The following is a 15955-nucleotide window of genomic DNA, read 5'->3' on the forward strand; positions in this document are numbered from 1 at the left end:
ATTTTCAACAATAAATGATCAGTTCACTTTGGGTGAGTTCTATTCACATAACTCACAGTTGAATTATTCAGGGGACAATAAAAATAACTTAACAATGAGTGAATCATCAAGGAAGAGAACTTGTCAATTTATATTTAGTAACAACATTGGTGTTAACAATTTAGGGGTCTGAAGGGCATGAGGCCCATGTTGACCTCTTTGCTTTTCTTAGCTTCTGGGAGAGATGGTACTTCATTGTGCCTTTGCCAACTTATATTTTTTTATCTGTGAACCAAAATGTTAGTAATGTAGATTTTTGGATTAGCTATTGCTCCCTTAGATTGAACTCTAGTCCGATTTGGGCTAGACTGACAGTATTTGGTAGTTTAAAAATAATGCAATAAAATCTGAACCTTGTTTATACAATTGTCAAATTTGAGTGGAAAGGCAACCAGACTGTATGCTAGCGATGACAAAAATATCACATGTAGTACATTTTGTAATGGTTGCACTTTTGAACCTTTTAAGTGATATACCACTTTGGCTATTGCAACTCTTAGGCCTGCCTCTCTCTTTTTTAGCAGTTGCATATGGCCTTTGTAATATCCAATGGATTCAAATCCCACCCCTAGATATTTATGAGTGTGTGTGTCTGAAATCTGTTTATTCCCTATTCACCATTTACTAGTAACTTTCTATTTCCTCAGTGAATGTTATTGTGTTTTATCATAGTTGATTTCAAGACTGTTACACTGATAATAGTTGTGCAAATTGTTTAATGAATGTTGGAGCCCTTTGGTGGTATGGTCTCACATGCCGGTATCCTTCCCCAACCGCAGGAGCTTTAACTGATGCTGGTCGATCCTGAGAGGATATGCTCTAGGATTAGCAACTGCTGCTTCTATAGCTGAAACCAATAGATTAAATAGGAGTGGAGCAAGCGCGCACCATTGATGTAGACCTTTATTGACCTGGGTTTCCTTTGCCAGAGTTCCTTCTCTGTCTAATTTCAGTGGCACCCAATTATTTGAATACAGTGGAATGGAATGATTGCATTTAATATGTTGTTGATTATTTCCCATTTGATTAGTTTAGCCCCAAGAAGACCTAAATCAATACTTTCAAATGCTTTTGGAAAATTGATAAAGCAGGCATGCAATGATTTTCCTGTTTTCACTTTGTTATTGCCAAGTTGGAAAGGCTAATTATATATGTCTGATGTGCTACTATTTTTTTAAAATCCGCTTGACACCAGCATATCATATTGTTCCTGAGTACCCAGTCCTCTGGGTCTAAAATCAGCCAAATATAGAAATTGGCTTCTACATCTAAGAGGGCTATGAATCTAAAATTTTAGGGGCTGTGTCAATTGCCTCTCTTGTCAATTGGACAAATGTAGAAGCTTTGCCAAAAGGATTAACTTAATTTATTTCCCAGGACCCAACACACAAATTTGGCAGTATTGGTTCCTGTACAAGTTTAATGCAAAAATATCCATGTTTTTTTCGTTTGCTATCCGTTTTGCTTCCTACAAACTTTTTTGTATTCCTTCAGTTGGTTGATAATTTCAATTTTTCTACCTCCTACATCATTGGGAAACTCTTTTACATATGCAGTTTCCTCTCCTATAAATTTAGAATATTTGAATACCACATGGTGGGATTATGTACTAATCTTGAAATGTCCCCATCTCTACTATGGTTTCCATTGAGTAATTGATGTTATCAGAAAATGCAATAGAGGATCCTCAATTTTGGCTTTCATCGTCTAAGTGAATTTTTCGCCGACTCATGCGGACCATTATATGCGCCACGCTTTATTGTTGTTGATATAATGTGCCACCGCTTTAGCTTCAAATACTGTGTGTAGCTCTCCAATCAATGCTCAATCTTAAAGTCAATAAATCGGTTCAGCAGGTATATTGACGCCAGTGTATATTCAACAACTGACTTCCGCTTACTTGAAATGTGTTTGTAGGCCATGGGTTTCTCTGACAGCAGGCACCCATTGAATGCAACAAATATTCCATAGGAAGCTTTCTTCTTTTCTTTGATTTGGAATCTGTAAGGATCAGATCACGTACGTAGGTTATAAGAGCGTCCATCATGGTTAATTTGTTTGGCCTGGATTTTTTTTATAAACATTTGGCTTTTTGAGACCTCCTTACCAAGTTGCCAGACCCCCCGAGGGTTGTCCCTTCTGTTACATTTCCCTGTCAAACAATTAACAAACTACTTATTCGGCCAATTCCATTGGGACTAAGTGCCAGTTCTCCTGACAACATAGGCGATCAAAATGTGTTAGAAACGATAATACATCCTCTTGTGAAAGAATATGTTTTCAACCGGCAATATTTCAGGAGCAAGTTTGGATTAAATTAATTGAGCCAGGAGTTGTTCATGATGCTTCACTGCATCTTGCTGAGGAGAAAAGGTTTGTGAATGTATTATTAATTGAAATCGAGATGAAGCTTTGAAGGGATTCTGAAAGCCAGGACCAGTCCTTAGAAGAATACACTTTGTTCTTTATGTGGCACAGTCTGACAACTTGACTGGTGATCTTTACTAATATCCCATTATTATGAAACTCCAGGGTTCGCTTTCTCCAATGCGACTAGTTCAAAGCATATGACTATTGCACAACTGTATTAAATGTACAACTTCCTTGTATAACACATTATAAAAGAAACCCCTTCTTAGGGGTGGAGGGCTCATTCTTTCCGCTTCCCTTTTAGGAGGTATCACAACGCTGTTCTGACCTATGATTTCTGATTTATTTACTAGTACTTAACTGTATCTCGTTCTGTTTAATTACTTCTTGCATGTTATTCTGAGCTACATGCTATATCTTGATATATATGATTAATTGACTGACATTTAACTATTCAATTTGTCTTCTTTAAGGATGTGAACCTGAAATAAGCCCTTGTGGTTTTATTATCCTATCTGTCATGTTTTCATTGTAAAGCTTAATTTGTTTTACAGCTTGCTTTATAATTTATTTGACTTGATCTAGTTGAGTAGGAGAGTGACACGGATTCTGGTCCATCAGTGCTTTAATATAATTTAATGAAGAAAAGCGCCATCAAAGTATCTGACTTAATCTTATTGTTAAAGCATCATTTATTTAAAGTTTTAGCGAATGTACAGAAAAAAAGTGTATCTATTGCCAGAAGATGTATAGGGGAGGCTCTACATGGGTATTAGGTCCTGCTTCTATTTTAAAGGATGGTTCTCCATTCACCTGTGAGCTTACTTTGTGTAAACTGAGTTTGTTAACATTATCGTAAGTGAACGGCTCAGTATAAAGACATCCAAACACACACCCCTGGAGGATATCTAAGACAGGGAACTAGCGCTATGGTGCCTCAAAGGTGGGATGGCCACCAAACACAATGTTTTAAACACAAGAAATCCACCAAGTCTGTATTTTGTTTATTCTATATCCCTTATGATTCTACCCGAACCAAAGTACTAACAGACACACACAGAAATGTGACGGGATGTCCTCACACACCACCAGGTGTCCTGCTTCATCATAGGACACCCCACGATCTCCAAAACCCCGTTTCATGGAGAGCAGACCTACACCTGAAATCAGGGATGCACTTCTACCGAAGAACGGACCAGAGATCTAAACAAACTAAAAATCAATGTGACATCCTAAACAGAACTTCATATTTACTAGAAATATCACTTGGTGTTACAAACCTAACTTGGAGACAATGGGAATTAGTACCCCATCACTACATATACCGCCAACATGTTTCTGCCTGATGGCTCATGCGAGTCCGTGGCAATCTTCAGGACAGAAACACAGGATTCGGGTGTGGCACCTATGCACTAGTGTGCCACTAATAACAAAAAGGGTCATCTTTGTCAACCTTTAATGCACCAGGCCCATAACTACCTGTAACAGGATAACAATACGATTCTGAAACCTAAGTTAGGTAGAGCTGGGATACATAGAAATGACCATCAGCATGCAAAACTTGCATGCTTGGTGAGACGGTGACACTGCACTCATGAAACAACATTTTTTTGCAAAAACATCAAGTTGTGAGACCAGCTCACAATCGTACCCCACTATCGGGTCATCTGTGTCACATGGAGGAAGGGCTCAGGAGCTCCTGTAGTCGAATTCTAAAATAGCAATGTGGGAGGGAAAGTAGTTGAATTTTCAGTAAATCACAGTACCTATCCCCATTCTCGGTAATACACATCATGGGATCAATATCCCTACGCACATGCACCCTCTTACTTCGTCAAGGTGCGTTCCTGTCTGCAAACCTGGCTACATCCACTCCTTCATCCCGATGTGCAAGATAGAGAGGGCATATTCAGGTATTTATACTGCAGCCCCACAATGATTATATCCTTGTATGTAGCTGTAGCCACTTAATTCAAGAGCGCTTTCCCACAGAGGGAAGTGCTGTCACCTGCAGGGGTATGGCAGTTGGAGCGCTCGCTTGTGGGTGATGTCCTCCATATGAGGCGTAAATGCGCCACTTGACATCCTGGGAGCGGCGCCTCTGGAAGGTCAATCTCGGGTGTCCGCCCCAGTCGCTTGCTCATGGGAGATGTGCAAGTGGTATTTCTAAAACAGTAATGTTACATCCAGTTTCACTAGTAAAGAGGATTCATCAAGACCGTTGCAAACATATGAAACATGAAAAAGCTACTTTTCTCTTTTCAGAAATTACAGCTTAAAAGTGTGTAAAGGAATTCCCAATGTTAGCCTATGAGAGAAGTAGGCCTCTTAGTAGGGAAAAATGAAATACGTTGTTTGTCACTACCAGGACATGTAAAACATAAAAGTACATGTCCTACCTTTTACTCACATAGCACCCTGCCTTTTGGGTTTCCAAGGGCCTTCCTTAGGGGTGACTTATTTGTAATAAAAGGGGAGCTTACGGCTTGACAAGTAGTTTTAAATGCCAAGTTGAAGTGGCAGTAAACTGCACACACATGACCTGTAATAGCAGGCATGAGACATTTTTGAAAGGCTTTATGTGTGGGTGGCACAATCAGTGCTGCAGTCCCACTAGTAGTATTTAATATACAGGCCTTGGGGATATGGTATACCACTCGATAAGGAACTTACAGGTAAATTAAATATACCAAACAGGTGTAAGTCAATCATAGCATGTTTGAGGGAGAGAGTGCATGCACTTTAGCACTGGTTAGCAGTGGTAAAGTGCTCAGAGTCCTAAGACAAGCAAGAACTCGTAAAGAAAAATAAAGGAAGGTAGGCAAACAGTTGGGGGAAGACCACCCTAAGGCAGTTAAGTCTAACAATTGACAATAAAGATATTATGACACGTCTGCTGTTGCTGAATGTGTCATTTTGTAGGGCTATTGATACATCAGCATGCATTTGTGCGCCTACAGATTGACGCAGGCGCAAATGTTCCTTTTTTTCACTAATTATCAAGGATGGGGAACGCAGCTTAGATCACCACTTAAATTAGTAACACAAGACAGCACATGAAGGAGAGAATAGCTTGGGGCAGGGTGAGAAGCGTTTATGTTTATGTTTATGTTTAACCAATTTATAAAGCGCACTTAGACCAAGGTTTCATGGCGCTGTTGAGAATATACTGAGTAGCCAGTTCTGAAAGGTAGCAGTGGGATAGGATTACTCGTGTGCCTGTGTAAACAGCCATGTCTTAAGCTGTTTTCTGAATTGGAGCAGATGGGGACAAGAACGGATCTCCCAAGGGAGTGAGTTCCAAAGTTGTGGTGCCAGGTAGCCAAAACGGCTTCCGCCGTGCCGTTTGCGTTTAAACTTTGTGCTGACCAGCAAGTTTTGATGTTTAGAGCGAAGGTCACGGGAGGGAATGTATCTCACGATTAAACTGTTAATAAACATAGGGCTGTAACAGTTTAGGGACTTAAATGTGAGACAGGCGGTTTTGAAGGTGGCACGTTGGAGAAGTGGCAGCCAGTGGAGCTTTTTTATCAGGGGTCTGGCCGATTGCCACTTAGGTTGTTGGTATATCAATCGTGCCGCCTGGTTCTGCACAAGCTGAAGTCTCTTGATCTGAAAAGAGGGAAGGCCTAAATAGATTGAGTTTGCATAATCTAAATGCGACAGGACTAGGCCAATCACAGCTTGTATCAGTGCTGCCCGGGTGAGCAAGTGATGTATCTTCTGGATTTTACGTAGTTGGAAGAAACATTTAGAAACAACTGCTCCCACCTGGGTGTTAAGGGACAGGTCTCCATCAATAATCACCCCTAAGCTTTTTACGGAGGAGGAAGGTTTAGGAAGAGGCCCCAGTTCGGACGGCCAATAGTGAGGGCCCCAAGAAATGCGACTGTCTCCTATCAGCAGTACTTCCGTCTTTCCAGGGTTTAGCTTCAAATGGTTATGATCCATCCAGTGACGGATGAACACCATAGTATCCTGGAAGTTGGTAATGGATTCAATAGAATTATCTATTGTGAAGGAGAGCTGCAGATCATCTGCATAGTTGAATGTTTTTACTTTCCTCTGTTTCAAGGCTTTGATCAGGGGGAGTAGGTAGATGTTAAACAGATGTGGGGACAGGGAGGAACCCTGGGGGACCCCACATGTAGAGCTTAGCTCAGGAGCTGTGAAGTTCGCCAGGCGAACCGCCTGTGAACGATCTTCCAGAAATGAGGTAACCCATCTCAAGGCCTTGCCCTGCAAGCCTGCCCGTCCGACACGGTCCACCAAGATCTTATGGTCCACCGTGTCGAACGCGGCTGATAGATCTAAAAGGACTAAGGCCTGAGGGGTTCCAGTGTCAGCCTCCCTGCGGAGCTCATCCAGCACTGCCAAGATAACCATCTCAGTTGAATGACCTGGACGGAAGCCAGCCTGGTGGGGATCCAAGTGTCCAGACTCTTCTATTAAGGTGGACATGGATTTAGCAACATGTGCCTCCAAGACCTTGGCTAGGAATGGGAGCAGGGAGATGGGGCGATAATTAGACGGGTCAGCTAAATTGGTACCGACCTTTTTGATCAGAGGGACCACTGTAGCGTCCTTAAATGATTTGGGAACGCGGCCTTGGGTAAGTGATGAATTTAATAAAGAAAGGGCGGGTTGGGGGATGGTGGAGAAGACTTCCCTCAGTATATGAGGGGGACAGCAGTCTCTGGGAGAGCCTGATTTGACCTTAGACATCAAGGAGATAAGTGATTCGTGATCCAACGTTGGAAAACTATGCAGAGTATGATTGTTCATGAAGGAATCGGATGAGATCGCAGCTGATGAGGAGCATACAATACTGGCTTTGATTGCAATGATCTTTCCTATGAAAAATGTATTTAATGTATCACATAATTCCTGTGTAGGAATAGGTTTAGATGTCACTCTATCAGGGTTGGATAGTTCATCCACTATTGAGAAAATTTCTCTTGATTTATTTGTGGACATTAGAATCTTAGAGGAGAAGTAATCTATCTTGGCTGATTTGATTGCTATATTATATTTTGCCTGCTCTGATTTATAGATAAGCTTGTCTCCAGGGTCATAGCGAGCTCTCCATCTCCTTTCCTTTTGGCGGAGTAATAGTTTCATCTCCTTTAATTCGGGGGAGAACCATTTATGGGCATCTGCCTTCCGATTTATCTTGATTTTTTTAAGAGGTAAGTGTACGAGAATAGAGCAGCACACAAGGGATAAAGCAATATGAGGTGTGGGGGAAAAGCACACGTGAGGACATGTGGAGGTGTGGCAGATGTTTGAGGAGGGTAGAATTACGTGAGGTAGGGAGCTAAAAAAATATATGCAATTTAAAGTTTTGATAGGAAAAGAGAAATGGTAGTTCCCTAAAAGCGAGCAGTGGAAGGCTACATGCCATGCGATCAAAACAACGGTAAAGAAGCAATGCGTTAGAGAAGAAGCAACCAGAAGAAGGAGATGGCAGCCATCAAATAGAAAGCAAGAAAATTAGAGTGACAATAAAGCCAACCAATGGTAAACAATGGGCAGCCTCTAAGACGATAGTACATTTTCGGTAAGTCCAAATAGCTCTTTTGCAACCAGACAGCTTGCGTTCTTTTGGAGGTGAGACCTAAAAATCGTATGGCCTGCCTTCACTTAAATTAGTATTTTTCTTTCTAAAAAGGATCATTGTGTCAGCTTGATTTATCCTAATGCATGTGTTCATATAACAGGGTGTACTAATTTAGCTTCTGAAAGAAATGCAAAGTATTGTACTTCATGTTAAGCAGGAGAGAAAAAGTAATGCCCATGCAGTAGCTGAATTATACAATGTATAATGAGGAAACTCAGTTTACTTCATTCTGCCTCATTTAAATTTAGAGTTGAATCTGAAACCACCTTGAAGAATTTAATTTCAGATTGTGTGTTTTATTAAAAAAATGTCACTTACATCAGGTTTTATAGAAAATCATCTTGCTCTGTATTCAACACAATATTGCCTATTTGTACAGTGCATATGACAAACTGACATCTCTTGGTTTTGTCATACCGATGTTGTCAGGAGAGCATAGTAGGTGAGGAAAAGTTCATACAAGCAGTGGCTAGGTTGATCGACTCACACCTCTCAAATTTCTCCAAGTCATATGTTTGGGGCACCCGGCACACCCTAAATAGCATCGTCCGCTTACTGAGACTTCCGCATAACAGTCTAACATGAAAATTGAAGTATAGGGGTGCACTCAAAGTAAAGAGTCCCGTCGACGAGCCTTTTTTTATTTCACTTTCTTAAGAAAAAAACACTTTTATTTTCTCTCTGTTATTATTTGAAACAATACAGCTTCAACCAAGACGTTGTGTTCGAAAATTAACTTCTGCAGGGTGCATTTATTTCAAGAGGCGAAATAATTTGTAAACACGTTCAAGGAAAAGCAGTAATTCTGTGCAGTTGCAATTTACAATTCCTTTCTTTCTTTCTACATCAGTGACTCTTGGAATTGTCAGTTCTGGGAATAACTGTCTCCCACATATGTTAATATGGGTTAATTATGTATTGCGATTTCGTTTTTATTTTCAACTTCAATTTTGTACCTGCTTGAAGTCCACTAAAGTTTTAGCATTATTGTACACTTACATGCATTTTACATGAGTTTCTATTTTGTTATTATAGATTGCAGACTGCACTGTAGACTGCACATACTAGAAAAAGCGTTCAACTAAGTGTAGCCTCATTCTGAACTTGGAACAGTGAAATGAGTATTTCAGAAAGTAGTAAAGTCAGCTCTTGATGGTGATGCCTGTATCTTCTTTGGTTTCTGGTATTCTTCCCGCGAAAAGAGCCGGGCACCTGGTCATTAGTGCCTACATGTGGCGCATGGCTTTACAACGTGACGCATCTCCCAGATGCGTCAAGTTGTAAATACCCCGTAACATGGCGCTGACTTTGTGCTGCCGCTGCGTCACAAAAGTGACGCAATGGCGGCGTAAAAGAGGCACAAGGGGCTTGTAAATCTGCCCCTCAGGATGTGATTTCGACTTTGGTTGCGTGACTGGAACCACAACTCTGCCCGCGCCATGAAGGACAGTCCATTATATTCAAAGTTTCCTTTTGCTGTTACAGGATTTTTTTTCTAAAAGTGCCCCATCCAACAGGGTAGTTGTGCTTTAGGGGAAGATGCAATGCCAGAATCAGTATTTTTGTATTTTAGAAAAGGGATTTGTTTCTTAAAAGCAAAAATGAACTGAACGCTAATGTGAATACCACATGTCTACAAAATATATATAATTTTATTCAGATAAAAAATCTACTTTAATACATTTGAAATATCATATTCATCAAATGCGAGAACATATAATGCATATAACCACATATCAAAGGGAAGATTTTCTTTATGACAAATCAGTCATTGAACCTACACACCTCTACCATACACATCACTGAGCATCCATGAATTTGCTAGCGATCATGTAGAAATGTCCGGTGAAAAAGAGTAAACCCTCACAAAATATAGGAACAGAGTTTACTTTTGGTTTTATGTGTGAAATTAGTACATTTTTAAAGGGGCTAGATGAAGTAGTAACCATTTTAAAAACATAGCTGATAAGTGGTTTAATGCCATGCATAACACCATGTTCCAGTTTTTGCAACGTAACTTGTTACCGGTGAACAACACTTACAACGCAACTTTTACATCGCAGAGCCTTTACAACGCAACCATTACAACGCAAACTATTACAACGCATTGCTCTGGGGGGCGCTCTAGGATAGGGAATAGGTTAATTTACTATCCAATAACCTTCCCTAGTGTCCACGGGGACTGGAGTTGGAATAGTAAATTAAACTATTCACTATCCAGCGCCCCAAAGCACTATGCGTTGTAATGGACTGCGTTGTAACAATTGCGTTGTAAAGGCATGCAATGTAAATGCATGCGTTGTAACGTCATACATCCCTTGTTACTGAATCGCAATTTGGGTTTACTGCATATCAAAATGGCTTTTTGTGGTCGCAAACAGCCTGATTCTGCAAATGTGACCGTTTGCGAACGCAAAATGGCTTAGTACATCTGGACCTTAATAACTTAATATTTCCATGTCGAACATTTGTAATTTATGCAAATTATATGTTTTATGTGGTTTACACGTTTCCTGTATATACAAATTTGCACTATGGAGCAATAATAGCTTTGCATAAAACAGTATTTTCGCTTGAGCTGATGACATTAATAAGTGACACTTTGTAAATATAGAGCTGCATATTTATTTTCAGTTTGGCCAATAAAGGACTGTGGAATTTCACACAGCATTGCACTTCCCAGTTCTTCGTAAATCAGGACCCTTGTTTGTAAGTCATATCTCTCTGAAACCAAACCCAGCATTCACTAAACATACGGCAGAGCTGGGGAGAGGATGTATTGTATGTAGCCTTACGGCTAGAGTGGTCGACCTCGAAGCTGGGGGACTGGGTTTGAGTCTCTGCAACTACGCCCAACATCATGTGATTCTGGGCAAATCAATAAATCTCCCCGTGCCTAACAAAATATCTGAAGCTGCCTGAAATTCTATGGCATTTCCATGTGCCAATGAAAAAAATGTGCAGCGGCTGCTGATGATGTAATTATCTGTGTTTGCACCATTTCAGCATTCAAGACAAAAACTTTGTTCCCTTTTGCAACTCATAAGTAGAAATTAGATCACTTTCTATTCATTCAAAGTATTTTTTGTGCATTGATTGCCACTGAGCTAGCTTACTATGGCTGCATATAACCAGTATTACATCTGACTGCTTCAGCGTTTACCCTAAAAAGTCATTAAGTACCGTCCATCCATCTTGCATTGTTTGCTACTTACCAGCAATCCCCCTCCCAGAATCCCTGGAAGGAACCACTCGTAGCAGGACGTGGGGTAGTGAAGCAGGCGCCCATCTTCGCTATAGTCAATAATAATGGGTGTCAGGTTGAAGCAGATGGCTAGAATTGATAAAACCAGGAGGGTGAACCCGTTGCAGGATGACCAACCCTCGCAGCAGGTCATTGTGGAACCTGCCTGTAAGGATACAGGAAAAGTGTGTTCTGTGGTACAAGCTCTCCGAGAGACTTTACTCTTTATTTCCAGCCACCTGGTTAAAGTGTAGCAGACTGGGGATTCTCTTCCCTGATAGGTAACCAAACAATGTCTCCCAGTCCAGGGTCCAGCCAATGCGAAATATTTACATTTAATAAAATGGCAATTAAGGGTTGGGCCAGGGGAAGAGTGGGGAAAACAAACAGCTAAGCTGTTTGTCCGTCGTTCCTTTTATCACTTTATGATTTGCTTATCTCTTCCTTGGAGAATGTGCAATATCCACGAACCATGGCACGTTCAAAGTAAAAGCAAGCACCCTATTGAGCCATCTCAACCTGTACCGGAAGTAAACTGTTTATTGTGCGATGGAGTACTGTTATGACGCACGCCTCATGGATTAGTCCCCCGCCGTTGCTATGCAATCAACAAGCGTTCTTTACTTTTTTTAATTGTTTTTATTTTCATATTGCCATTTTGTTTTACATTATTATAAAGGGATGCCTTTCCATCAACAAGTAAAGATTGGCATATGCTATTTGTTGATTTTTAGGTCTGGCCGAAAAGAGCTTTAGTATTCTTTTATTGACAGATCTTTTGTAATACATAAAACATACACAATACATAGAGAGGGGCTTTAGCTAGCCATTGCGTGCTTAAAGTAAAAATAATGGGGCATATTATCAAGGGGGTTTATCTCCGCTTTTTTGGTATTAAAAGCCAAGAAAGCGGAGATAAAATTATCTCCCTATTACCTAGCTGTCGCTAACACCAGTTCTTGGGCCCCACTTTGCATGTCAGAGAAATTTATACTAATTACATGCAAAGTGGGCGTGCCAAGATGTTAGCGACTGGAAACAGTCGCTAACATCGCTATCTCCTATTACCAACTTTTGGAGATATTTGTGCTAAGCGCGAATATCTCCAAAAGCTAACACCTGCCCTGAGCAGTTCTTAGCCATGTTATTCAATGGGAGGTGGATAACATGGCTAAGAGCATTAGCTCGGTAATGCATGACTATCGCTGACTTTTCAGCGATATTCATGCATTGTGGCCGATTTTTATTGCATTTGCGATAAACCTTGGTAATACCAAGGTTTATCTGCGATAAAAATCGCTGCAGCTCAGCGGTAAATTTTTGTCTCTAACCAAGCAATAGCGATAATTATCGTAATCGCTATTGCTTGGTAATATGCCCCAATATTCGGATTCTGCCTACAGTTAGCAGGCATAGAGTGGGTTGTGGGTCAGCCCACTCCTGTCTCTGCGCGGGGACATTTTAACAGTTTTTGGGAGCCCTGGGTCAAATGTATTTTGGGAGCCCCTGTTCCGAACAGCCTTGAATGTATCATCCAATTTCAGCTCTTTCATGCCCTCTTGGGCATGCCACTGGCAGTACACAGGCACACTGGTCCAAATTCTAAATGTGTTGGACATCTGATATTTTGAAATAGTGACCTGTTTTTTCAATAAAGTAACACAGCGGCAGCTCACTAATATTACTGCAAATAATCTCTGTGACATATGAATATGTGAGGTCTTGTTTTGGTCTAAAAGAAACTTTTTTAATGGATGTTGCATGCAACATAAACACATTTCCGTGCAAAATGTCTGTGATAGACTCCCACACATCACCCACATTAAAAATAAATTAAAGGAAAACGGTATTTGAAACAATCTGTTACAAAAATTATGAAAGTCATCAGGGCAAGACTCTGCAGAACAGAGCTGGCTCTATCAGGGTGCCCCCTGAAAGTGTGGGGCCCTGGGCTAAAGTCCACTTTGCCCATGCCTTGAAACGTCTCTGACTCATTGGCAGTTTCATTCAGAATATGGGTCAGCCACCTGGACTCACATTTGCTGTTGGTAAAGGTAGAACCTTGAGTGACAACATCCTGCTTGTAGCTTCAAAGCGTGCAGGTGAGCACCAAAAGGACAGAACCCCTCCCACAATTTGTACATGTTCTTCACTACCCTTAGCTGTGTCCTGTCCTGCCCCCCACAATTCAGTACCTTCTCTCCTTCATGTGTTCTTCATTGGTGTCCCACAAAGACTGGTATCTGGACAGTGCCCCGCCATTTCATGTGTCTCCTACATTTGGTGGCAGGATTCCTTCCTGATTGTTGCACACCCTCCTCAAATGTGTCCATCATCACTTAGGTATCATTGGATACTTGATTTTACTGTTGATATGAACCCTGTCCCCTCCTGCTCCATTCACTTCCACAAAGGGTGAAGCTGTTACGTAGAATTTGTGTTTTCTAGCCAACAGCCTGCATGGAGTCTCTCTTCCTCTTTACTTCCCCCTTCACCACTGGTCTCTTTAGGTATTGTGCTTACCATTTGTTTGCTTTAGTCCCATTCTCATTTGCTTTCTTATTTGATGACCTGACTTCCTCTTCATGTGTTAGTCCCTCCACTGCACCATAGCCTTCTTACAATCGTTTAGATTGGCTAACTTGTATCGTTCTACCACTCACTTTTGGGGAATTACTACTTGCTTTTCTTTAAGCAAGTCATAAGAACAGATGTATGTTTCAAGCTCTCTTTCCCGTGTGCTTTTCCCTCTTCCAGATACTAGCCCCACCTGTGATCCATGTTGCTCTCTATCATGTGTATTTATCCCTCTTTTGTGTGTTTCTCTCCTGCCAAATCCTCCTGTTCTCTGTGTTGCTCTCTTCCTCAGGTATTGGTTTTCCCTCCTTCTTTATCCCTTCTACCCCTCCCAGTTTTATTTTTAGTTTCATTTTATCTCTCTCTACCCACTCCCCGTTGCATCCCTCCCCTCCACTCCTAACATACTTTAAAAAAAGATATATATATATATATATATATATATATATATATATATATATATATATATATATATATATATGTGTCAGACTTAATAGTAAAACCCCTGGAGGTCTGAATATGGGGGAAGATCTAAGTAATTTTCTTTGAATGCGCCTCATGCTGACAATATCTAGACTGTGAGTAGAAAATATTGCTAATAGGGTGTCTAATTTGAACTTCTTAGCAACTCCAGAAAAAAACGTCATTTAACCAATGTTGTAATGTTACAAACACTTTGCTATACTGAAAAGCAAATAGGATGTGCTTTAACATTCTAGAAATCTGATTTTAAGACACTATACATTTGTTAAAGAAAGATGAATTTCTAATATGATATTTTATTTTTTCATTTTTTGTTCATCCCTTCACTATCTAAGTGGCCCAAACAGCACTGGTCATAAACACTTAGTCACTCCCTCACCATTATGTATATTATTGGTTTTATTTATTATTTTTTCATTAATAACAATGGACTGTGACTGGCATTAATTGACATTTTTATATGGATGTATCTTGCAAACATGTACTAGGACATACTAGCATTTGTGCGTATTGGAATTTTAGTCAACTACTGATACCCAAATTAGGCTTAAGATTAATCTTTTGAAGAACACGATTAAGCCCATGAAATTTCCACTTTTGCTTGTTGAATAGACTAAAATGTTGAAAAGATGTCCTTATTGCGTATGTGCACAAGAAATATAATGTGGTAGGAGACTAGAATATTCTAGCCTGTCTCAATTGCGTATTTGCACAGGAAATATCAAAATAGCGTATTTGCACAGAGAATATGTAAATGACGTATTTGCACAAAATGTATATCTGTCTTATTTGCGTATTTGCACAGAAAATATCAAAATAGCGTATTTGCACAGAGAATATGTAAATGGCGAATTTGCACAAAATGCACATATCGCACTTAGTCACTTTATTGCGATTGAGCGAGACCTATACGTTCATGATATGCATTTGCACTTTATATTACTAAGGATTACGAATAACAATTTTTCTGTACACTTGTTTATTGCAAAGCAATTTGATTTATTTGTGTATTACAACATGTGGCAATGCAATGCTTGATAGTATCCTGACTAGGCAAAGATGGCGGTCATGTATATTCGCATAGAAGAATTGCATTATAAGTCAAGTCCTACTTCCATGTTTATGTACCGCATTTGGGCGCGCTTTCATCCAAACCTTTGTTGTACTAGTTAAAAGCCAGTCAATCTATGTTACCGCCAACAGTGAGCAAGGGCGTTCACGCCCGAAACGCGTCTGTTCGACGTTCCTTTTCTTTACCCCCTGCACATGAAATAGATGGAATAAACTAAAAACAACGTAAAGACTGGCTTCGACTTTGATTTGTGTGTCTGCGCACTGGGGAAAGTGCTTGAGGCATTCCATGACACGATAACCGGTTGGAGGAGCATATATATATATATATATATATATATATATATATATATATATATATATATATATATATATATATATATCCAGTCATACCAAACTTGTAAATTTTGAAGAAAGCGCTGACACCATGAATCTGAATCCAAACTCGATTTATTCGATCAGTATCTGCTTAGACGCGTTTCGGCGTTGCCGCCTTGTTCACTACATCTGCATTTACTTTTCAATTCTACTTATATACATGAAACGAGTTA

The 15955-nt window shown here is 40.2% G+C and overlaps 1 protein-coding gene across 1 annotated transcript in view; it reads right to left on the reverse strand.

The window, feature by feature from the left end:
• TM4SF20 (transmembrane 4 L six family member 20) overlaps nucleotides 1-11577 on the reverse strand; it is a 63537-nt gene extending 51960 nt beyond the window's left edge. Inside the window, exon 1 of the mRNA XM_086943893.1 lies at nucleotides 11245-11577. Coding sequence (XP_086800019.1) covers nucleotides 11245-11427 — 183 coding nt within the window. The 5' untranslated portion in view covers nucleotides 11428-11577. The remainder of the gene's footprint in view (nucleotides 1-11244) is intronic.
• Nucleotides 11578-15955: the final 4378 nt, after the last annotated feature.

Source organism: Lissotriton vulgaris, chromosome 11 (assembly GCF_964263255.1).
Source record: "Lissotriton vulgaris chromosome 11, aLisVul1.2, whole genome shotgun sequence".
Classification (NCBI taxonomy): Eukaryota; Metazoa; Chordata; class Amphibia; order Caudata; family Salamandridae; genus Lissotriton; species Lissotriton vulgaris.